This window comes from Apiospora marii (genome assembly GCF_038362585.1).
Source record: "Apiospora marii strain CBS 49790 chromosome Unknown utg000015l_segment0_segment0, whole genome shotgun sequence".
NCBI classification, from domain to species: Eukaryota; Fungi; Ascomycota; class Sordariomycetes; order Amphisphaeriales; family Apiosporaceae; genus Apiospora; species Apiospora marii.
The window spans coordinates 47,100-72,034 of record NW_027117386.1 but is presented as its reverse complement, the minus strand read 5'-3'; the positions used below and the strand labels follow the sequence as shown (position 1 = coordinate 72,034).

General features: G+C 51.7%; 5 protein-coding genes across 5 annotated transcripts; 3 read left to right on the top strand and 2 right to left on the bottom strand.

The window, feature by feature from the left end:
- Positions 1–3,242: 3,242 nt before the first annotated feature.
- Positions 3,243–6,389, top strand: PG985_016361 (uncharacterized protein; the record flags this gene model as incomplete). Its single annotated transcript, XM_066836127.1, has 3 exons — positions 3,243–4,531; positions 4,597–6,249; positions 6,293–6,389. 3 exons carry the CDS (start codon positions 3,243–3,245, stop codon positions 6,387–6,389), a joined length of 3,039 nt encoding a protein of 1,012 aa, XP_066675878.1.
- An 8,086-nt stretch (positions 6,390–14,475) lies between these two features.
- On the top strand, positions 14,476–16,265 carry PG985_016360 (uncharacterized protein; the record flags this gene model as incomplete). Its single annotated transcript, XM_066836126.1, has 4 exons — positions 14,476–14,753; positions 14,803–15,398; positions 15,442–15,601; positions 15,650–16,265. The coding sequence occupies 4 exons, from the start codon at positions 14,476–14,478 to the stop codon at positions 16,263–16,265; spliced, it is 1,650 nt and encodes a 549-aa protein (XP_066675877.1).
- A 649-nt stretch (positions 16,266–16,914) lies between these two features.
- PG985_016359 (uncharacterized protein) lies at positions 16,915–17,206 on the bottom strand (the record flags this gene model as incomplete). The annotated part of the gene is made up of 2 exons (XM_066836125.1): positions 16,915–16,998; positions 17,051–17,206. 2 exons carry the CDS (start codon positions 17,204–17,206, stop codon positions 16,915–16,917), a joined length of 240 nt encoding a protein of 79 aa, XP_066675876.1.
- A 1,838-nt stretch (positions 17,207–19,044) lies between these two features.
- Positions 19,045–22,109, top strand: PG985_016358 (cysteine proteinase; the record flags this gene model as incomplete). The annotated part of the gene is made up of 4 exons (XM_066836124.1): positions 19,045–21,247; positions 21,312–21,584; positions 21,642–22,015; positions 22,092–22,109. The coding sequence occupies 4 exons, from the start codon at positions 19,045–19,047 to the stop codon at positions 22,107–22,109; spliced, it is 2,868 nt and encodes a 955-aa protein (XP_066675875.1).
- Positions 22,110–22,140: 31 nt separating this feature from the next.
- On the bottom strand, positions 22,141–22,859 carry PG985_016357 (uncharacterized protein; the record flags this gene model as incomplete). Its single annotated transcript, XM_066836123.1, has 2 exons — positions 22,141–22,783; positions 22,831–22,859. The coding sequence occupies 2 exons, from the start codon at positions 22,857–22,859 to the stop codon at positions 22,141–22,143; spliced, it is 672 nt and encodes a 223-aa protein (XP_066675874.1).
- Positions 22,860–24,935: the final 2,076 nt, after the last annotated feature.

Below are 24,935 nucleotides of genomic sequence, written 5' to 3'. Positions count from 1 at the left end.
ATCCAATCTCGGATCAGTGCCCGTGCCGCCCAATGGCTCTTGTGGCTGAGACGCCCACGGACCCGCACCACTTCCCGAAAGTGATGCAGCATCTGCCGCGGCTGTCTCAACAGTAAGCCCTGATCTTCGGCGGCGTTTGGGTGTATTGTCCGGTGGCCCGTTTGGCGTCTCCGCATGTATTCGTTCGTGACGAGTTAATAAATCCCGTCGTGAAAAGGCAGATCCGCAGTGGCAAACAAACGGCTTTTCTTTAGTGTCTGTTGGTCGATCAGCAAGCTAAAGACTCTTTCAGCGTATCATTGGGCATCCCATCAGGGATTGTCCGAACAAGTTTGACGTCTCGTGTCATGCTATGACTCTTGGATTTTGGGTTCAAGTAGACAAGCGGGGATTCCGGGATAACTGACGAGTCCTCATATGTCTTATCTTGTGCTCAGAACGCTTGAAGCCTCGGTCACAATATGGACATGTGTGTCCGGGTTGCTGTGTTGAAGTCCTCTGAACCTCCATATTGAAGGACAAAGGAGGGGGTGGGAGAAGGAGAGCATGGGGTCAAATCGTATCCTGCAAATAGTGGCAAGTAAGAGAGGAAACGGTGAACAAACAAAGCAGTGCGTAGGTGGGTGACCCAGGTGCAGGTATACAAGTCTCATGATTAAATTGGGGGGGCATCGGGGAGCAAACCTTGTACTTTGCGGCAGCACTTCCACAATTTTATGGATGTGATAGAGAAACCGAGATGAGCACCCATCCGAGGTAATAGACACTTCGTCTGAATGAGCAGTCCCAACATGTACCAGTTACAGTCCTCTCTGCATGTTGGCATGGTTTGCCTGCACAAGCCGCAGCGACGGAATGCACATGTATCACGTTACTGGTAGTGGGATCTGTGATGGGCTTCGGCTAGAAAACCCCGACCAATGACTAGGAAGAACTGGAAGCACCAACACCTCCCTGGCGCTCGCTCCTAGCACACCGATTCCAAGTGTGGGGCCCCTTCCTTTGATACATGAACAGCACAGGCACGACAGGTCTGGGTTTTGCAGTGCTTGCACTCACCCATTCCTGGTAATGCCATCCATTCGTCCTGCAAGGAACCTAGATTGTTCCAGGCTCCTCCACCTGCGGTGGCTTGATCTTGACCATGTTACAGTAGCAAGGATCAGAGTTTTATTCATGGTCATTTACTATACACACAAGCCACGACCAATGCATCTGTTGCCTCCACGAACTTCTCACCTGAACAACCGATGCCCACTGTGTTGCTAGGCGTATTGGCCAGCTCGGACAGTTCGTCTGATCATGTGTTCCCATGGAGCGGGCTTGTGAGGTCGACAATCGGCTGGGGACTGTTAGTGAGGTAGGACCGCACGAGTCAGTTCACTGACTGCATAATTCATCGCCTCTGGGGAGCTGTCAGCGTTGTATCGAAGCACCGCCACGGTCATCATTCCAGCCTCCTACCTCAACTCGCCTGTGGTAATATTGGGGGGGCACACGCGGTGTGTCCGCTCATAGTGAGCGCACCATCGCTGCACACGAAAGCGGAAGTGGCCGCACGAGTACTCGACCTGAGCAAGATCAGTCTCAGCCTACCTCGAGGTCGTGTTGCAAGCCAGGGCTGGGGCCGGGGTTACCTGAGTGTAGTCGCACATGATGAACAGGGGAATGGCAGGCTGCCGGTACACGGGAAAGGAGAGTCAGACAACTATATGCTGCATTGGGTGGGCGGTGAGATGGAATTGCAGGCATCTCTATATATACAACACGCCATCTGGGCGCTTTGCTAGTCTCCGGAGGAGGAAAGCATGTCCAGCTCTCCTGGAAGTGGCCGGACAAGGTACTTTCCGGGAATGGCTCGCCAAGGAAAGGAGGTTGAGAATCGGCGCTAGTGGGTGCGATCCACACGGGACAGGGAGTGGACTGCACCCACAACCCGGCCGCTACGTGACCCGGTACCCATCAGATTCAAGGCGGCACTGTGTGGACCTGAGGAGGAACTCGATTGTGGTCGCTTCTACTCGAACTAGCTAAGGTGATATGCCGGGAGCAGTGAAGTGGTTGCTACTACTCGACATGCAACTGGCCAATCGGCAAAAAGGGGTCGGGCTATCTATCGGGGCTTGCAGGAGTAATCTTGGTGAGACAAATGCCGCAAAGGTATGACAGGGGCCTGAGATGACCACCACTTCGGCCAGGTCATTGTCGCTGCCGCCGTGTGATACAATCGCCGATCTCAGTCATATCCTCGTCAGCATGCATTGCCTGGCGAATGGCATCGTCGCCTGCCGAAGACAAGGCAGGTTTGGAAGCTCGTGATGGGTCTGAAACGTTGGCTACGTCGGGGTCAACGCTCATGTTGATATCGATCTCTTGTTCAAATCGAGAAGGAACCGAGAATCGGTGGGATTCTTCGTCGTAGAGGAGCCATTTATCATGTCGCGCAATAGAAACACCTAGCCAAAGAATTCTTTCCTTCCGCTCATCCGTCATCGGGGCGACTTCCAAGTGCCTTTCATCGTCGTCGATCTTGTCGATGGAGAACCAGTCCGACGGAAAGTACTTGTCGGCCCACAGTAGACCCCGGAGGGCGAAGTCTTCCGGGAGTGGCCGTGGCAACTGCTTGACTGGCCGCGGGAACTCGCTACTCTGGATCCTTTCATAACTCTTGCAAGATAGGAGAAGAGAGTTCAGAAGCATGGAGACCGTTTTCCAAGGGAAGGTAGCCTCGAGCAGACTCATAGCCGAGGGATAGGGAATCAGGTAGCGATGGAATACGAGTATGGTATGAAGGTAGGGCAAAATGTTAGGATCGGCAAATCTGGCAAAAACCTTGCGGTACGTCCCTTCGGCAAGATCACGAGCCTGTTTTAGGGCTTTTGCATTCTGGTTGTCATTCGGGTCGGGAATGGGTCTTGTCCTGTAGCCCTCCTCCGTCTCCTTCTTGCCTGGGTTTATGGGCCGAATTGTCTGATACATGAAGCTATTCTCTTTGCCCCAACCCAACAAGGCGCAGCAGTTGGTAATTCCAATGTAGTAACTGTTTACTGTCAACCATTGCATATCACTCGAATTGCACAAATCACTTACCCGCTTTCCATCCATTTCCGAGTTGTTCTGCTGATGTGCTTATCGAGGTTGCCGAGACAACTTCTTTTTATTCTTTTGTATCGAAGGCACCTTCCTAATACAGTAATTTCTACCCCTATCACAGGCGCTTTCCAGCCTCACCAGCGACGGTGATGCCGCCGTTTCGCAACAGAGCTGCTCGGTCGTCACCATGGCCGACAACTCCAAAAAGAACTACGCGGTCGCGAACACCAGACCCTTTAATAGACGAAGGCCCGACCATTGTCGTCCGTGCGGACTGTGGCAACGTGCCCACACCTAACCCCACAGAACCGCCCAGAAAGAACACGATCGAAGACAGACCCGCCCAACAGAAGGACAAAGCATGCCATCTGCTCCAAGAAGCCCTCCGGCTCGTACAAGAGGCCAAGGAGTCCTACTCCGGCTTTGATTACACCGCGGCAACCCAGAACTTGGAAGCACTAGCCACAGACAAGACGCCGACCCAGGACCCACAAAACCCCAACAGAACACCCGACTGCTGCAACGCGCTCCAGGAACTTGCCAGCCTCCGAAAGGAGGTACAAGAACTAAAGGATCTGCTGACCCTGACCCCCAAGCCAATCGACTCCACCCCAAAAGGGAATACATACAGCGAAGCCCTCGAAAAGGGTCGAGCTACAACAGTGAAGGACCAAGTCACAACCAAATCCCAGAACGCCTCTCCCCCCGAACCACAGAAGGCAAATGACCGAAAGGAGCACACCCTCGTTCTTATCAAAGACAAAGACCAAGCACTTCCTCGCTTCGACCCCGTGCTGATTCGGGACCGGATCAACGCCAGACTCCAGTGTAATGCAATCAAGGGCGTACACACCTCCCCGAAAGGGAACGTCGTACTGACCTCGCTCTCTCTCACGGCCTCGCAACTGCTGCAAGAGCAACAGAGATGGCAAGATGTCTTCCAGGGCTGGCCCATCACGGCAGCCGAAAAGCCAGAAACCTGGCCGAAGCTGGTGGCCCACTTCGTCCCGACATCGCTAAGTCCGACCTCCTTCGCCGAGGAGGTGAAACAGTTCAACGACATTGAAATTCAGGGGAACGTCCGGTGGCTGTCCAAACCGGAAGGCAAAGCCCACTCGTCCATGGTATTTGCCACCCAGGAGGTGGACAGAGCCAACTGTCTAAAGCACGGAATCTGGATCCAAGGCCAACACCTCCAGGTTGTCCGCTTCAAGTCATTCACGCCAAAGACACAATGCCGCAGATGCTTAAAGCTGGGCCACGACCCTGTGATCTGTAGGAGACGGTACGTGTGCGGCTACTGCGCTGGGAAACATCCGACCAAGGAGCACAGCTGCAAGGACTGCAACAGCAAGGTCCCTTGCACTCACGCGCCTGCAAAATGCGCCAACTGCAACCAGACTGGCCACACGGCCTTTGACAAAGAGAAGTGCGAAGTGTACAAAGCGCTATGCTAGAGGCGATATCGCTGGTCCAACACAACCTAAATCGAGGGCGTCATAGCTTGCAGTCCCTATTCCAGATCGCCCTCGAGCATCAATCACACATCCTCTGCCTCCAGGAGCCCTATCTCTTCCAAGACAAGGGTCCTCAGGGGAGCGGCTTGTACAGCTGCATCTCCCACCCGTCGTTCCGACCGCTCGTACCACAAGAGTCCACAGATCTCTCCAGCATACAGACTCGCCCCAGGGTCGTGACTTACATCCGAAAGTCCTTTCCCTTTGAAGTGAACCCCAGGTTCGACCTCGTTTCCGATCCCTACATGCAGGTCCTGGAGGTCATCACGCCCATAGAGAACTTCTACATCGTGAACATCTACAACCAGACAGATGAGAAGGGATCCTTTACCGTGCAGAGATTTCTCGACCTCAACCCACCAATCACGCCTGCACTAATCGTAGGGGATCTCAACCTCCACCACCCGTGGTGGAACCCTTTGGCTCGGAGCTCACCTCTCTCTGAGCGTCTTACAGGCTACCTCCACGCGGCCCAGGCCACGCTACTCATCGATCATGCTACTATAGAGTCGCAGGGTGGGACATTTCATCGGCCCAACTCCAGGAAAACGTCGGTGATAGACCTCGCCTTCTCCATCGGCTTCCGGAGCCTCCATTGGCAGGACTGGTCGTACCTCCCAGGGACAGGATCCGACCATGAGGCCGTCAGCCTCCGAGCGTTCCTCCCAGCATACCAGGCAGCAAGACCGCTTCCGCCCCAGTTCTGCACCAAAAAGGCCGACTGGGAAAGGTTCAGGAGACAACTCAGGGAGGTTGCTGTCTCTCTTGAGTCCACCATAGACGCTGCAGCCGATCGAGGCGACTTCGAGAGCGTCGCTTTATCGCTTCAACGGGCCATCGAAGTAGCCACAAACGAATCGATCCCAGTGAAGCGACCATGCGACAGGTCCAAAGCCTGGTGGTGCCCAGACCTGACCGTCCAGCGGATGCGTTATCATCGAGCCTTCCGACGATACAAAAGAACCCCAAGCCGGGAGACGGAAACAGCCTGCAAGGAGGCGAGGAACAGCTACTTCCAGGCCATCGACCGCGCCAAAACAGACCACTGGTTTACGTTTCTGGCGGAGGCCAATGGCAAGGAGATATTCACTGCGTATAGTTACACCAAACCAAGAACAGACCCATTCATACCCACCCTACGTTATGAGGTGAGCGGGAAAGAAGAGATCGTCAACTCGTTTTCGGGAAAATGCGAAGCCCTGGTCTCCACCCTGTTCAAGGGAATACAGCAGTCGGAGCACCCTCCATCGTCACCAACACTACCTCCACTTCCTCCTCCATCACCCATCGGCCCCAGAAGTCGGGCTCGATCTAACAGCAAAGCCGATTGGCAATGGCCTACCCTAGCAGCGATCGAGATTGGAAAGGCTATTCCGCAGAAGGACACGGCCCCAGGAGAGGATCGCATCAACTGGCGGATCATCCGCGAAGCGTACGCGGCCATCCCGCACGTGTTCTATAAAGCCTACAAAGCCTTGTTCCACAGCGGCTACCACCCTGCAGCGTGGAAGACCGCGATCGGGGTCGTCTTGCCGAAGCGCAACAAGCCCGACTATTCCAGACCAAAGGCCTACCGGCCCATCTCGCTCCTTCCCTGTCTAAGCAAGCTCCTCGAAAAGCTCTTTGCGAATCGGCTAGCGTACTTGGCAAACGTCGAGCCGGGCCTGCTAGAGAGCTCGCAGATCGGCGGCAGGAAACAGCGATCAGCCATCGACGCTGCCCTACTCTTACAACACTATATCGAGCGGCACCGCCGGGAGAAGAAGATCACCACCGTGATCTTCCTCGACATACTGGGAGCATTCGACTTGGTCCAACCGGAAAAGCTGGTCCAGGCCCTCCGGAAGCTCCATCTGCCCGACGAGCTGATCCGCTGGGCCACTCACTTTCTCTGCGGGCGCAAAATCAAACTGCTGTTCAACGGCCAGCTTTCCGAATCCTACGCAGTTTCGGGGCTGCCACAGGGTTCCCCTGTTTCCCCGATCCTCTTCTTGTTGTATGTGCGCTTGGTCACCGCACAGAATGGCACGCTGCAGCTGTCGTACATGGACGACTTCGCCCTCACAGCAAGCTCGACGTCGGTACAGAAGAACTGCCGGGTGCTTCATGACGCCCTGAGACAACTGTTCGATAAGGCCGACAAAGCGGGCGCGACCTTCGAAGTGGAAAAAACAGAGCTCATCCACTTCCACCGTGGTAGAAAACCTCCGCTGGACACCATAACGGTCCAGGGCGCCGAGGTGATGCCCAAACCCGTGGTCCGCTGGCTCGGAATCTGGTTCGATTCTGGACTGTCGTTTCGGACTCACGTAGAAAAGCGACTGACCCTAGCCAACGGAGCTCTCCAAGGCATCCAGCGCATCGCCCGTCAGCGAAAAGGCCTCACGCTAAACGCCTTACGCCAGCTGTACGTGGCCTGTGTGAGCTCCGTGGCCGACTACGGGTCCTTGCTCTGGTTCGGGCGGAGAGGCTGCCAATCCCTGTGGGAACAGTACCAAAGGGTCCAGAACCGAGCACTGGCTACGATCACGGGAGCGTTCCCCAAATCACCGACCAAGGCGCTGGAGATTGAGGCCGCACTACTTCCGCCGGAATGCAGGCATACGAAGCTCGCATACCAATATGCACTTCACTTTACCAAGCTACCCCACAACCACCCCGTCAAGCAAGCCTTTACCAACAGACCACGAAACCAACCCGCTCTGGGGAACAACTGCAGCTACGGTCTTTCTCAACCCCCAACGTCCTACCTCACACAACTTCAGTCCCTCATTGTCTTGCTGAAAAGTCTCTCGAAGTCACAAAACATAGAGAAGACTGACCAATCTTGGTTCACGCCATGGTACAGCCCTCCCCTGCGCCCGGTTATACTCAGTGTAGGGAAAGAGGAGGCAGCGAAGAGACATCGTGAACTCCTCCGAACGATCCCGCAGCACACAGCGATCATCTATACAGATGGCTCTTTCGACGCCCGAGGGAATCGAACGAGATCCGCAGCGGGCCTCTGTTCCTTTGCTCCGCACACGAGAGCAACCAAATGCTACTCCTGGAATCTGGGCCCAGGCCTCCGGATTGCGGACGCAGAGCTCACATGCATATACAAAGCCCTGCGAATTGCCCGATCGTGGAACGCTCCCTGCTACATTTTTACCGACAGCCAGGCCGCGCTCCGTCAGACGCAAGGAACCAGCTATCTGGCAAGGCAAGTGAACAACATTGCAGAATCTCTCCAGCATCCTGTCCAACTCCACTGGTGTCCGGCGCACTGTGGGATCCGGGGCAACGAGATAGCCGACAAGCTAGCGAAGAAAGGGCTTCAGAAGCCCCTTCCACGACACGATCGGCAAGACCAGCTCGTATCCCTCAGCTGGCTCAAGAGCCAGATCCACCAAAAGGTGAAAGAAAGATGGAAGCAGCTGTGGGACCTCGAAGAACAGAATGAAGACCACGGCCGGCGCGCTCACGGCCTGGGGAAGCAATACCGATTGCTAACCAGAAAACCGCCGAAGTTTGCGATAAAGCCCTTTGACTACTCTGGAGTCCCTCGGAGTGTCACTTCTGCGTACATCCAACTACGCACAGGTATCGGACATATAGCAACCTACCTAAACCTCATAGGGAAAACCGACTCGGACGTCTGTAGGTATTGCGGCAGAACGAGGCAGACCACAACACATCTCCTACTCTACTGTCGGCACTTCAGCAGACAGCGACAGCAACTACGGAGGCAGCTCATGGGACTCCCTCTCACAACTACCATCCTTTTCACTACCATGCGTGGACGGGGAGCTCTGCTCTCGTTTCTACGGGAAACAAAGCTTCCCTTTTGCTAACTACAACGAACAGGCTGTGCATGGACAGCAAGTTGAGCGATGGAATTTCCGGATTTTACTCTCCTGGGTATGAAGGAGTAAGCCCTCTTCAGGGCTAGGTTTGTCATAGTGTCTGTCATAGCTAGGTAGCTGCATACGGACAATAAACTTGATTCAAAAAAAAAGAGGTTGCCGAGAAAGTCTGTCACTGCCGTCTGGTACTTGTCGGCAAGCTTTCCGCTGAACAAAATACCGTGAGCCTTGATAAAAGCGATGTCAATGGGCAGAAGTCGTGAGCTTTGACTATCAGAACCTAGCATGGGATCGAATAGAGTTATAATGGACTCCCAAGCCGATGTAAAGTTTTCCGGGGCTGTCAATGCTTTCGAATAGTAAAACAGCTGCTGGAGCACGTTCGGACGTGCCAGGATGGCGAGGTGATGGTATAACCGACCAGTCTTTGGGATGACATCCAGGGCTTTCGAGTACCAACGTCGTGACACGGAAGTCCAGACCTCTCGGTCTTGTAAATTATTATCTTCAATCGCCATCCTGTACCGACTCAGGTCACCCAGGCATTCCATCCACGTCCCTTCAAAAGCCGGGACGGTCTCATAGAGGAGTGCCATCATCGAGTATGCGATGTAAATAAACGTCAACATATGCTCCACGGAGGCAGGTAAACGATGCCTCAGCAACTCAAGGAAGGCATGGATCCCATGCTTCCACATCCTCCCTGGCATATAATATTTGGCCCCGAGTCTTCTCAACGATGAGCTGGCTGTCGGGTGCTGAGAGGCCAAAAAGAAATCATGGTGCTCGTGAAGTAAGGTGCGGTGCAAAACGATAAGAGCCTGCCACTGCTCGTTGTTCAGCTTGGCATCCGTTTGCGTTTTTTGCGCCGTGTCAACCTCGATGCACTTGGATTCCACCATGACCAAGCCAGCATAGATCCCCTTCACTTCAGCGACCAGCTGAAGGTGGTCGATGGGTCTGGTCTTGAGTTGGGGGACGTATTTCTCGTCCTCGTCAGACACCTCTAGGTCGCCTTGCCCAGTTGCAAGCTGCGATTGAACTGTAGGTTGTGGTTCTGAATTCTTTTTACCACGTTTGCGTGGTAGGCTGGAACCTGGCTCATTTGGGTTCCATAGCCTCCCAACCTGCGTCGTCTTACTGAAGTGGGCGTTATTGCTAGGGCTCACGGCTCTTGAACGGGAGTCACCAGGAGGAAGGTGTCTTGGCCTGTTAACAGTATGTCAGTTGATGTCGGGATCGAAGTAGCCAGTGGGAGTCGCACATATTCGTGGACAGGTTTTGCGCGGATTCCCCTTGATCGGACATGTTGGATTTGGTGAAATTGGGAAGTACGGTAGGAGATTCGAGGGTTGATCACTGTGGTAATGCAACGCTATCTGTGGTCGGGGTGGTGGGAGATGGTAGAAATTTGAAGACTTGGATGCGGCTCTTACAGGCGATGTGGTTCGCCTCCTCCAGAACGACCAGGCAACGTAGGCAGCCATGAGGCAAATGTACCACTGCGGCTGAGGCTTAGCCCATCTTCAAGCGTTGGGGGGAGGGGGGGCGGGCGAGCATCAGGGAGCCCCTAGTACCACAAAGAGGTACATGGACAGCTCACACTGGCAATGCAAGGCTGTGATCGTAACAAATGATTATGGTCGGGTGCTGCTGACTGAAATATCCTAGACCGCTGAAAAGTGAAGAAAGTTCACAGGGTGAAGGGGAAAGGATTGACAGAAGTGCTTGGATTTGCAGAAGATCGCCAAGCTTGTGGGATCTTAGTAGTTACACACTGAATAAGCAGACCTAGTATCTTACATGTTGGGAAACATGGCTGGCCGTGATCGCCTTGTGGAAAGCCGCCCCAACCGAGTCACCTTGGACACAGCCTCTCCAGAATTGTTCCAGGAGCGGGTCCCCGTCATTACCCTCCAACTTGTTCCACGTGCCACAACTCTGCAGGAATGCAGAGACTTCAGGGACCAATGAACTGAAAGCGCGAAGATGCTTTGCGATTACCCATTGCGCATTTGGAATTTCCTCGCCGTGGAGTAGAGAATGGAAACAGTTGAGGCAGTCAACGCCCGAGTGGTGTATCTCTCCACAACTGTTTTCAGTGCCTTGAAGATGGAAGAACCAATGCATTACAAGCAGGGAGATGGCAAGCCGACCAACATCAAATGACCCGTGACGGATGTCGAAATGGGGCTGGATGAGTTGCCGCCCCTCGGGCGACCTTACATAGCCAATAAGCTCGACGGATGGGTCAAAACAGGATCGCCAGCAGAGAAAGAACCCGACACTTGTGATGTGATCTTCAAGCATCGGAACTTGGAGCGTAGTCTCCATCTTGTAGATGCGAAACTCAGCGCACTTGGTGCGGGACAGATCCACCAGAAAGGCGGCCGGGAGGTCCTAGACCAGGTAAGTCAAAGATCAGAAAGTCGTTGGGGGGTTCTCACGATTGGTGGCAGATTGATAGGTAGTCCTGCAATCAGCTCAGTCCTTTGTTCGAGGACTTCTTCTGTCAGACGCTCATCCTCGAAAGCTTTGCAGCTGGACAGTAACTGAAGCGTCTTGGCCGTTCCAAGATCTTGCAAACGAGAAAATTCGGAGGCACCGACGAACGAGCCCAGAAGAATAAGACCTCTGGCAGGCGTGTAATCACGCTGAAGGCATGTATGGTACTGCCATGTATCCTCCCGGCCTCCAGCCAGCTCGAAAAAACGACGGACCAAGGCGAACAAACAGGTGAAGCTTAGATCGGTCTCTGTCTTCGTCGCGGATCTTTAACTCCCCGCTAAAAAGGGTTTGGCAATGTTCAGTGATGTGTCGAGCCGTCAGGCGACGTAAAATATGTGATTCGTCTTTCAGAGGCAGGCAGGCCTGGACCACGAGCTGAGCAAACAGTTTTTGTGTCCCTTCTGACGAGTCCTATAAAGAGTCAGTTTGTGGACGAACAAGAAATCCATGGCGGTGTATTTACCTTGATATCACGGACCAAGATGCCGCCTTCAACCTGCACCCAAACGGACCGATACTCATGGTGGTTTCGGTAGACTGGTCCCATCTGATTGCCATAAACCTCGGTGCCGCCGATTGCATTCTGTCGAAATTTGAGCAATGCTTGCCTCTGGGCCTCGCCTTTGCCTCGGACGTTTTCGGCGTTCTTGGACGGAATGGCCACCAGTGCATGATCAGGGTTCCACACTACCTGTACTGATCCTCGCTTGATAACCTCTGATACTTCCAATTTCATTGCCAATAGGCAGAAATTGGGGTCGGTCGTAGGTCCCCCCATGAAGTGTATTCCATTGCGTGAGCCATTGGCCCTCATTAGTGTCGCCACATACTTTGTAGGGTAGAAGCAGAGTACCCAGACTGGGTCGACTGCCTCCAGCGATGAGCGTTCCTGCATGGGCTGGCTTGATGGCAGCTCCATGGCTCGAGTGCAATCAGGGCGAAAGTAAGCGAGAGGGCGACACAAGCCGGGCGAGAGCAAGGGGCCGTCATATACTGTTTCGCTTGATCCATACTCATGAACAGTGAGGGGTCATTTGGCTTTCATCAAGGGGTACATGGACAGCCAGCCACTGATGCAGAGCTGACTCGATGCCTTGGTTGTGACCTCCTTTGACTCAGAGCATGGTGTGCTGCTTCATAGGAAAGGTGAGTTGGTGACCACCTCAGTAGCCTTTGCTCGGGGTGATGGCAAGAGTACAGGGCTCCCGTTATTCCCAACCGCCACCGCATACCGCTTGTTCCCCCAACCACCGCTCGACGATCTCCCTCTGTGCCGGGGTTCCTTCCTGCACCTTTTCAGTCTCTACGTCAGTTGGATTTTGTGTCACAAGTCAGGCTGATCCTGCCTTCTTTGGGTTTCTCTCAGTGGCAGATCGTGGAAGAAACGAGTTTCCGTTTATCTCGATAAGATTGACATGGAATCAATTTTTATATTGACTGTTGCAACCTCAGCGGCTTGGAACTAATCAATGGATCATTGCCGCGAAAGCATAGGCTGCAGGCAAAGGAGTGTTAGAAAAGGGCAAACAAGAGCCAGGCAATAGGAGGTACATTGCAATCTGCACCCAATGTGATATGTACGTAGGCACAATCACCCCCCAAGCTCCCGGGCTGTCTAAGGCCCCCGAACTGGTCGAGTCGGCCGTCTCGTTCAACCCACTGAAAAGCGAGACGTTGTAGCAACTTTCTTTGCTTGGAGGGCCTGGACGACATGCTGAAATGGGTCCACGTCACCCTCGTATTGATAGTCCCAACCATGTTTCTCTGCGAATGACCTTGCTTCTGCCGCGTGCGATTGTCCTCCCCTTCGGCGCTTTTCAAGTAACAAGATGTACTTCCCGGCGAACAGCCTCGGCACGCTCCAGTTCTCGATCTGTTTCAACGTACCGTGGTCGTGGAAAGGGAAGATTCCGCCATCTACTACAGGTGCCCATGTTGACTGCGGAGACACACACATGTTCCAGTCGCCAGTATCTAAGATATGGAGCAGTTGATATGTGCCACCAAGTGTGGCACAGGAGACCGAGAAAAATTGGTCGGTAGTCGCTTTATACTAAGGATATTGCAATCAGTCCTGCATGCTTCGTCCAAAGACCTGTGCTTATGCCTCACTTACTGGTTCTGATGGCCGACCCAAAGCCCTATGGAGTAAGCGAGTCTTACCGACTCCTTTCGCGCCAAACAGGCCCACCCGCAGTTTTTCCAGGCTTATCGGGGTAAGGGTTGGGGTACGCTGTCTGGGTGCAGATGAATCAAGATGTACAAAGTCGGTGGGCGGTCGCCCAAGAAAGGGCATGGATAATAGAAAGTTCTGGGCTGTTAGCAACAGCCTAGTGCGAATCGGAGAAGTACGTACTATTAGGAACGCATAATGAAATTCCAATGCCAGACTGGCAGCGCCGGCCAGGTGAAACAGGGCTATGCCCGAACGTGCTTTTCCTCGGGACCACAATGCCGTCCAGATAGAATGAGTGAACACTGCACCCGCTTGCCATCTCGGGTCGAGAAAAAATGACAACAGCAATAGAAGGAGCTCAGAACCAACACACAAATAGCATAAATAACGCAAAGAATAGCCTGACTCGGGGACCATCTTCTGGAACTGGCTGGGGATCAGATCGATGTAGCCTCTGGGAATGGACTGGTCGCTGAAAGGTGTCTGTAACACGAATGATGACTATAACTGTCAGCCCAGTACAGCAAAGGAAAATCTGTACATACATCGAGCACGATGCAACAGGATCCCCAAGTCCATAGCCGTACCGTCCATGCCATGTTGTCGTGCGCCCACACGAAGAATAGGACGGTGGGACCCAAGTAGACGAAGGGAACAAAGGCGATCACATATCGTTTTGTATGGTACACCCACCATGCGGCGTACACCGCCGCATATAGGCAGATCGCCAAGAGTAAGGCAAACGCAAAGTATGGACTGTGTACATCCATTTTTGGAAAGGCACAGGTAGTATTGGGGTCAACAAGCCAGACACGAGAGCGAGGCAGGAATGAGGCAGGAGTGAGGAAATGAAGGACTTTACCATTGCATGAGCCGTACAGGAAGCCCCGGGGGCTTATATCGGTTGGGACAGGTCCTCAGGACTAGCATCTTTCCGGTTCTAATCTCCACACGATCCTAGACGGAACCATATAGCCATTGTCGAGCTCAGGTAAATTAATACAGAGAGAATGATGTTCATTGCCATCGGCATGGCATGACCGGTAAGCGGTAATATGATGAACTTCAGTGGATACCGGTGTACATGTTACGGATGTTTGCCGGCATCCCACCCCTGTAACGGTGGTGATAGATGTGACCCAGGTTTAGCCAAGGGCGGTTGCATTAGCGTGGTTGAAACTGACTTTCAACATGGGCTGCGTTAGCGTGGCGAAGCTGATCGTCGTGTATGAAAGTGAATCTTGAGTGAATATCAGTTCACAGTACTCTGTAATCCGTTCTCTGCTTCGAGGTATTCGAGGAACAGAATCGACTGTTCTACACTCAAAAACGCTTCATGGCTGTATCACATATCTTGATCACCGACAAGCAAGTGCGTACTGTCGAGCTCGAGACGCCGGAGGCTTTTGTATACTTTGTTCTATCGACACGACATCATTGGGTAGCCGTGAGGATCCATGTTAGCCCTTTGGGGCTACCACAGCTACCGGATGAGGAGATTAAGCTGTGCAAATCATGGGGTTATTCGTGCTGCAGCAAGGCTCCGAAAGCCGCAGAAGTTATCCGCAGATTTTACAATGCCCAGTGTGAGCCTGGGAAATGGCTTGATGGCGGGTAAGTCTTCGTGGCCACGCAATGGAAGTAAAGCTGACAGCCTCGGCAGCTATATTCGTGAAGACCATACCGTGAAGCCCAACGTGTCATGTCAAGAAAGCAAGTCCTCTTTACCTGCGGAATACGGCGAGTCAGCAAATGTAGATGCAGCAGCGAGCGAGCAAGGGGCTACCGACAGTACTTCAATCGCAAGACAGCGTGCGGACCACGGGGCAGTCCAAGCAGAGAGTCAGTCCCGTCATGACAGGGTCGTGGATGACCTCCGGGATGAGAGTCCTGCGTCCTTTGCGGTCCAGAAGTTCAAAACCGGCCGGTCCCAGTTTAGCCAGTGCAAGAACTACGCAGGCCCTGAGCTGGCTATCCCAAGCCGGTTGGCAGGGGGTGTCAGAAGCGTGGAAGAGGCAATTCGTGCAATCGCTGAAATGAGGAATAAGCAGCGAGACTGGGCCAAGATTGAGGACTGGATCTGGGAACATCTGCTTCGATGCCTCCGGGTCCTGCAGTACCACGAACAGGGGAACGGCAACCTACTGTCAGCTGTCGGACACCGCCCGGAGAAGTCAGCTTATTGGATCAACAGCTTGGTAGAGGCTGTAGCCAAGCGGATTGGTCCTTGGGGACTTCTTGTGAATTGTGCATACAGTGGTGAGTTTCCCTTTTCAGACCAATACCGATCTAATTCAGGTAGTGGTCAACTTTCGATGGAGCGCAGCTGGCCACTTCAAGGACGACGGCCACGAGATCACGAAAACGGTTTGCGAGGGCATACTCAGCGATGACATCCACGTCCCAGAGAACTTGTACCTCTTTAATCCCGCCACGAGCCTCTACTGCCTGCTGGGAAGAGAGTAAGTCGCGACCCTCCCAAAAGAATACAGAATCTCATTCCTTGCTAGTTACAAAGAATTGTGTCGCGAATTGGGTCTGGAGAGTCTCTCAGCCTGCGATCCGAACGCTGGCATTGGTCCACTCAACTTGATCCCATTAGGGCAACTCAGCAGGCCTAACGTTCGCCTCCCTTTGGTCTGGAAGGATGAAGAGAGATGTTGGGTCATCGTTAGGCAAGAAGATACACACACGAACATGGCCTCCAGCTCCAAAAAACGCAAAAGGAACGGGAACAAAGCTAGTACAACGACGCGAGCGCCTACTTCCGCGTCATTGCCCGCGCCCGGCAGGCCCCTTTTGCCTCCACTTATCCCGCAAAGAGAGAACATGGAGGGCATTCCCAGAGACGTACTATTCCCTGCTTGCACCTCACCATCAATTCAATGGGACGCTGGACGAGTGGACTTGGAGGACATCCAGTCAGATGTGGATTGCCGTGGTAATGTTGAAGATATTATGCCAACAGGGCTTTATGGCACGGGTGTTGCCGAAGAAGACACTGCACAGGTCACGAATGATCACTCGACAGGATGGGACAACACCACAAGTTTCCTCGACGTGTTGATCACTCAAGACCTCGACGACGAGCTTTTCATTGATACATGGGACTTCTTGAACAGCTAGGATGGCTTCTCTATACATAGAATCGTAATGAATAAGATCCTTTCCTCCACTATATGCAAAGCATGCCCTGGCTGTATGATGTACAACTGAGATTTCCAGTCCATGTAATGAAGAGGCTCGCTGCGTTTATTGAAAGCAACCTTTACAGCGGGGTCAGACGACTTGATTATAGGTAAAATCAAGCACAGCTGTTTCTCATCCAGAGTGAGGCCTCCCGACTCAAGCAAGAGAGTATTGGGACGCATGACTTGGAGGTTAGGGTGCGCAGCCTTGACGGTGGATCTCTGCTTTAGTCAGTCAGAGAATTAGTTTAGGGACAGAGCCTTACTGCTTCATGAATGGCTTCCTTGAAAGCTTGGTCAAAGACAGAATTGAATGGCTGCGGCCACTTGATTGCAGATACTCTAACGTTCTTGGGCTTTGCGCCTTGACTGTGTTTTATGGGACGAGGTTGTGCTATTTCGTCGTTGATTTCCACAGAGCTAAGTGTGGATACATGGTCGCTGAGCTCGGGGGATATGGAAATCGTCTGAATTGCTGCTTCCATGGTGGAAGATCCTCTCGAGTGGCAGAAGAATGAGGGGATTCATCGAAAGGCGATCTTTTGTCGGCTATGGGGTCTATAAATAAATGAATGGAACATGTGAGCCTAAGGCTGTGTCGAGTCATGGAGGTGTTCGGGCAACGGCGAGTTGGCCGTGCGGAGAAACGTCGGCCCATTCGTGGTACCCCACTGCACGTAGGATGGTTCATAGACTCCATCTTGTACCATCATCACCCATAACCAGGTCTATCGGGATAGTATCATCATGATTCCTCTGCTTCTCCTCCTTCTTCTGCTCCTCCTTCTGCTCCTCTTTCTGCTCCTTCTGCTCCTCCTTCTTCTGCTCCTCTTTTTTCTGCTCCTCCTTCTGACCGTCGCTTCCGTTGTTGTCTGACATGGTGATTCTAGTTTCGACGGCAAACGTATAGATGAGCGGCGATAATGATATAGGCTAGTAACCTGGGTTAGTAATGCTTGATAGTGGAGAAAATTGTGTGGGTGTAAGTATACACTCACTGGTGACTTATCTGTGACGGTGGATAGCGATACTGAAGAGACGCTGACTGTGTATTGACAGGAGCTACGTGATCTTCTGGAAACGATGCTGATTTGGAAACTATTCAGTGGAATTGAGTAGACGAATGAACTAGATGACTCGGGGCATCCTAGGAGCAGAAATAAAGGGATAGTTATACCGTTCGAGTCTCATCTAGTTCGATTCGAGATAACGTAGTCCTCACCCTCAAACTGCAACCACCAATGATTTGCGAAAGGGCGGCATGCACTCATCCATGACCATCTCCGGCCTAGTAAGACCAATAATAGGACGATCCATCACATTGGCCTCTTACAGTCAGGGGTGCTGAGCGAGCCGCTGCATACTGGCACGGATGTAAGGAATGATATCACGTCGTTGGCAGGTCATCCATAAGGGTAATACCAAAGAATACGGAGGCCTGATGCAGGATCCAAGGTCAACAATCTGCAAGTCAACGAAATCGGTGAACAACCAAAGTAAACAATGTATTGATCCTCGAAAACGGCCATCCCAAATGATATACAGTCTGCCCGGTATATTTCAAGAACGATGTTCACAACAGCCCTCGCTGTGGATATTCAAAATAGTCAACACCATCGCCCTCAGCCATTTTACAGGTGCACTATTGAAGTGTGCTGATTATCGTCCAGGGTCCCCTGACGTGCAGCTTTCAGGATGCCGTGGAGCCATGCTATATTATTAATACAGCCCCATGCCAACCAAGAGCTATGACTTTGGCTTTATAGCTGGTGGTGATAATCACAATGCAAGTATATGTTACCCCGGTAGTCGATTCAACATCACCACGCCTTAACGGCAGCCCCAAGGGTGGTGTCTGGATCCCTGTTCTCGGATCGACCCCGTGTAAATTAAAGGACAGTCCCACGATCGTATTCGTAGCCAGAGGTGACAACCTCGACATTAGAGCGTCATCATGCAAGCCATGGCAATGGGGGTCGCACCTCAGCGAATCTCTTCCCAACCTGAATCAAGGTCAAGGTCGGCAATAGTGCGGGAACATATCCCGGTGGCCCAATGGCTTACATAGGGTACCTCGGACCTCATCTCATTTTACGAGTTTTCACTCTGTCTATTGGTATGGCAACGACTTTAGATTGCGAAGGTGTCTCTTCCAATTATTCCTTGAACCACTCTGTATCAGTTAGTAAAATCAGCTTTCAAGTTAAAGAGGCATATTACGTCTCAGTACATATGAGGTAGACTTTACTATCGTTGAGAACTACAAGACGATCTGTCCGCACGCCATCGGGGTTGACAACCCTAAGGGTGGCATCCAACTTGTCGCTTGCGAGGTCGACAATTTTGGTAACCCACCGGTGTGGCTTGCGTCCGCTGACCGGTGAACCTGGCTAATAGGTTACCGAAACGGCAAGGTGGGTACATTGTGCCCTTCGTTACCCCGCGAAATGGTGCAGCTAGAGGTACTTTATTAATGTTCCCCTTGAAAGTACTTGTTGGGCCAATTTTGGCGTATGTTAGATTGAAATTGCTGTTTGTTCACCCACCAAGTACTTTTGCAACACTACGCAAGCAAGGACCTCAGCAATTTGTGGTTTCTAGGAAAGGTGGGTGTGTCCCTTTTAATACCGAGCGACTTCCCCGTCTGATATCCATACTTCTTACCTATCTCCACTTTATTCGAATCAACTTGTCAAACTAACTCCCCATCGTCCAAAATGACTGCAAACCTAGAGACTGACCTGGACACGATCCTCTCTATCCTTCCAACCGAAGATGCTGAGAAAGTTCGGAATTGCTACGCAACGGGACAGAAGCTCAGCTCAAAGAAAAAGAAGCAACACTATGGGCAAACATATTCTACTTTGGTAGAAGAAAAAAACAAGCGTAACTTGGTGCATACCTGTTATGTGCTTGTATTCGACATAGAGGGTTACAAATGCGGGAAGGAGTTCAATGCCCAGGAACACCACAAACGCCTTGCGAGTGTTGTTACCGTCACCCGACGTTGGGGCTCAGACATCGTCCAGCATTATGGATTTTCCGCCCAAAACAGATCATACTGGGACCGACTCAGGCAAATCGCAATTGCTCACGATTGGCAGGAGGCAGTGGTGTTATTTAACGCATCGATCTACCGCAAGTCACGCGAACACAAATGGTCGAAAGAAGTGGAGAATTGCGTCAATCCGATTACGGATTGGGTCTTGAGATCTGCCATTCAACACAGTGGGCCAGTCGAAGACCCTTCCTCTTTACCACATGACTGTGGTAAGGACTTCTACGGGCTTATTGTTCGAACTAAGTTTGCGAAGTCATCGCAAGCTACTCCAGATTACTACGATGGGCCAACACCGACATCGCTGCCGAAAACGCACACTCCCATCAAGTCCAACGAACCGATCTCGCCGACGCCAACCCAGCACGATAACTCTAATTCCTCGACTACCATCGCCCAAGAACAGACAACAACGACCCCACCGCGATCCTCATCATGCCTACCAGAGACACCATTGTCACAATCATTGCCAGTATCCCCCGCTATTGACAATGGTGACATGGCTATGGGAGATGATGGAAGGGGCGATACCAACTCTACGGCAAACGGACCAACTGTGCCATCCCCGGCTCTATCAGCTGCATATAATGTGATTCATTCACTTGCGCCATCGATATCGTCGCATCTTTCGCCAACGTCGCCTTCATCTTCATCCTCAGATGTGACCGCTTCACAGTCATCGCCATCGTCACTGTCAATTGCCAGAACTTCCTCTGAAGCCGACACTACCACCACCATCTGCGGTTCGCCGCTGCCCCCCTCTCCAGAACTGAGCTCGACGTCATCGCAACGTGGGCCATTAAAGTCAGCCCCAGCTTCCCAGAAGGACGACTACATCGACGTGTCCATAGACTGGGATGAAAGGAGTGACCCCCCCAACGCCAACAACCCCACGATCACGATATCGTCCCTACTTTCACCATCTTCGCCGCTGCCGACATCCTCGAAACAACAATCATACTACCCCCCGGATGTCGCTCTAGAATCAGTATCGCCGTCGACAGCCCGGCCAGTACAAGGATCAACGCTACTATCCCTGGCATTACCAGAAAAGGCCACCAGTAGTCTTCTTGAAGAGACTGAGGACTTTTCGAGTCAGGATGGCAACGTACACACTATCAATCAAGCCGCAATCCCATACCCGCACTCAGCAGCGCCGCCTTTGCCAACCGCTTCATTGTTACATTCCCAGACCGACACACTCAGCATCGACTCTTGCCCGTCTTCGCCGCTTTTTGTGGCCCCATCAACACCGAAGTCCGCCTGGCTGAGGGACGTACCATCTTCTATACATCGGCTCGACGAAAAGGGATGGCTCAACGACACCATAGTCAACGGATACATGCACCTCATCACCGGAAATCATGATGTCTGTTTCCTCAGCAGTCATTTCCTTGAGCGGTTTAATCCAAATATGAGGTGGCGGTTCGAGAATGGAAAGTGTCCCTTGGAATCGGAGTTCGTTCTGATGCCCATCAATGAAAATTATCACTGGTATCTCCTTGTCATGTACAAGCGATACTTCCCCGCTACCGACCATCATGAGCGGGTTGTCTGCTTTCTCGATTCTTTAGGTGCATCGATGCACATCAGCTCTTTTAAAAATTGGACAAAGTACCTTGAAGCTCGTGGAGACAGATGGACGGTGCAGAAGAAAGAAGTCCAAGTTCCCCAACAGAAAAATCTTTTTGACTGTGGAGTCTTTGTTCTCGGGTTCGTTGAGACGATTCTCCAAAACGTTCAGGGGTTCATTGAATCAATCGATGGTGGAAAGGAGCTCGTCTGGGAGTTTGACGGTCAGACACTACGTGACCACATTAGAGACAACCTTACCCTAGCGGCGGACGCTGAAGAGCTTTTCGGTAAGTGGCTATTGTCCCTATGTATGCAATCAAAGTCTACTAACAAATATATAAGGCGAAATAGCTAAACTCCAAGCTCGAGGCTCACCCTTGACCGATAAGCTGGAGACTTTGAAATACAAACAGTTCCTTGGTGGGCTTGAATTGCCGCTTCTGCGACAGAAAGTCAAGGCGCCGCACGATGAAGTCGTTATTGGTATTGAGCCATCAACAAGCCCATCAGACGCCAGGGTGGTCACAAGTGACAGCTGCAAGCCACATATCATTGCCGCCAAAAATGTCTTGGTGGAACGGCCCAACTCTGAGCCGCCGAGGAAACGGAGGCGACAGATCGTAGGTATGTCATACCCCTGGCCTATATTCCAGCCCTGAGACTGATATAATGAGAGACTAGACCAACACGATAACCTCGGCAGCTTTTCTTCGGTTCAAACACCCACTATTCCGCATTCCGAGCAAGCTGCCGTACTCATGGCTTCAGAGGGCCACGTCCGAGTATCTGAAGTTGAACGTGACTCTTACATTCTCAATGACGCGCAGGCTAAATGGGCTGTGAAGCGCCACGGCCTAGAAATCTTCAATATAATCAATCTCGAGACAGCTCTGGATTGTGATGGTAGGTATGGATCGTTTATTACGTTTACCATTTCCGAGGAAGAAGCCAATTCTTTAGCCATATGCCGTGGCGAGGGGCCCGACGAACCAACCGAAGTACGAGGGAACTGTACTCAGATCACCCAAGATGGCATGCAAATCGCACTGAAGGAGGTAACATTCTGCTCTTTGGTGATTCCTTCCCATTATTATCCACCATTTATCTCGCTCTGGATTACCTTGGACATAGGAAGGCATATTGCGATGAAGTATGGTGTACCGCCATGTGGTGTAATTAGCTAAGAAGTGGCGCCGCTCAAAATTTCCAAAGTTTCCAAAGCTTCCAAGTAATCCCGTGGCGTGGTAGCGATGACATGACCTTTAGGACCACGACCATGGAACTGTTTACCATCTTGACGAACACGTGCATTGCCATTCTCGGCTGTGAACACCCAACCAGTTTGCCGGAGCGTGGTAAAGCCTTGTAGAGGAGATGAGTTTATCACCACTGTTGTATTGCTAAAGACAATCTCCGTCATATCCGTGTGCGGGTCATCGAGGACCTCAAGCGCGACGACATTGCGTAGCCCGTTCCTATCAATGAAATTGGCCAATGCAGGGAGGAACTTGAGGTCGACACTTGCCAAATCAGGTAGGCAACCGACTTGATACTCGTATGGGTGAAAACCAGTGTTGGTCAGAATAAACACGTGCCCGTGTATGTTGGTCGGATCCGAGTCGATCGCGGTGGGTACAGTCCATCGTCCACCTCCGGGAGGCTTCTTTCCGACCAGGACAGTGTGATCTTTGATGGCAAAGTGGCCATGAGCCAGATGTATGCCGAAGACTTTGTCAGCCTGGTATTTGACGAAGAGTTCAGCGAGACCATTCATATGTTCCTCAATATTGGGTTGATCTCCATCAGAGGGGAGCCCGTTGTAGCTGTGTATGTTAGCTACGGATAAATGCAAATGAGAGTTGTTCCATACATTTGCCTACTGAGAATCATGTCCGCCATTGTTGGATTCTGATGAAGGCCAGGAATTAAAGGTTGGGAATCCATAGTCGACACCTTTCTGATCGTACTGAAGGAACGGCCAGGAAAGACAAGTGCGGCGACAGCGTTGGAGTAAGTTGTTCTGATGAGCAATGAAATATAAGCCGGGAGCCGACTTCTGCTTGCCTTGCAATGGCGAGTATGATCTTTGGTACCCCGTGCAGGAAGATATTAATAGTACACAGCCCCGCATTACCAGGCGTTAATGGGCATTTGTCCACAAGAACAATAGCGGCTAGGGTGGGGACGGACCCTGGATTGGAGCTGATAGTGGCACGGCTCCCTAAAAATCAGGACCTCTCGCTAAATAATGGAACACAAGTGAAATGCCAGTTAGACCAATCAGTCTTGTAATGACCACAGCGGTGCACAAGAGTTATAAAGTACACATGACGGCTTCCTTATTTGTGATGCTGCAACGTAATATTAACTCTACATGCTGTCTTATACGTCAACGTGGTATTTAGAGGGTGGGCACCCCGCAGATAGTGAAAGTACGTCCTAATTACAAATTAAAGGGTGTGCACGGACCGATTAGCCAAATTGCTGTGTAGTATCGCGCACTCTACCCCAACCCCATGACGCCTGGGGCATAGTAGGAGGATGCGTGGCAGTGTTGATTCCCTTCATCGGACTTGCACCTGGGGTCCTCAGGAGGTTTGCACCTGTTGCATGTGACATACAGACAGTTCATTTTATGGGCGATCGGCTGTAGGTGATCCGCTAGCAGAGCGGGGTTGAAATTTATTACCCACCGAATGCGCTCGCAGGGGTAGAATCCGGCCTATTCTTTTTGGCACCACTTGCCCACTAGGTCTGGCATGTAGAGTCATATGATATCAAACTCGCTTCATGATTTGACCCATTCACAAGATAGGCCGATTTGTTAAGAATTAATGGTGCGTATATGAGTCTCAGGTCGCTTATCATCTCAACGCTGCGTGCATCCGTCTGAAGTTGGTGCATTATTGCTTGACACGTAAAACTCGTGAGTGCAATATGTCCGACCACAGCACGTCTTACTTGGAAAATTGGCTCGATACTACAGAGGACCCTGGCAAACTCCAACTTGATTTAGTCAGGAAGCGACAACCCATCCCATTTTGGCCTCAATCGTTTGAAGCGCCTGCACCGTGGATTTGGTCGGCGTTGAGAAGGAATGATTAAGACTGAATATGGCGCTTTAATAGAAAGAGTATGGCATTCCATGCAGTAGTAGTTGATAGATAATGGTAGTCGACGGCTCAGAAAGCACCGTGGTCCTTGAGTCATGGGTGGCTCACTGAACTAATGTCGTCGACCGTGAAACAGAAGAATGGTAGATGCGTGGCGTATTTCTTATCGGCCTGCCGCGACCATTTTCATGCGAACAGCCTTCAGCACCTCCTCAGCGGTCTTATATTCATGGTCCCAGCATCCCTTGATGACATTTCCGCCGGTGAGGTGTGACACTGAAGGAAAATGCCCATTCATAAACCATGCATCCACTTGAGCCTCATAAGCCTGTTTTTCCTCCACAGAATTCCATAGAGGTGGACGATCTCGGAACGGCCAAAATCCTGTTTGAATGGTGTAGAAGATCGACCCTAAGCTGAAAATGTCGGTTGCTGGTGTTGATTCCCATTTCATTCGGGGGTCAAAAAAGGGTGTGTCCGGCAAGTGACCGCCATCCAAACCAAGCCCCTCACACATCGATCCACCAAAATCGCACAACCAAACGCTTACAGAAAAAGCATCGACTTGGTCAACTAGAATGTTCTCTGGCCGAAGATCTGAATGTATCACGCCTTTCTTGTGCGTATGTACAATCGCGTCGGTTACTTGCTCGCAGATTTCAGAACGTTGCGAACGACTCAATTCTGCGTTGTGAGTATCGATATATGTCTGCAGATTCCCAAGCCTTGCCTCCGAAAGATATATTCCATCGGAACTGAATCCTATAAATCTGCTCAATATTTTTTAGTCCACTGGCCATTGAAGTACAGTATCGTACCTACGGAACGATTCTGGGGTGTTTGCCAAGCATCTGTAGGATTT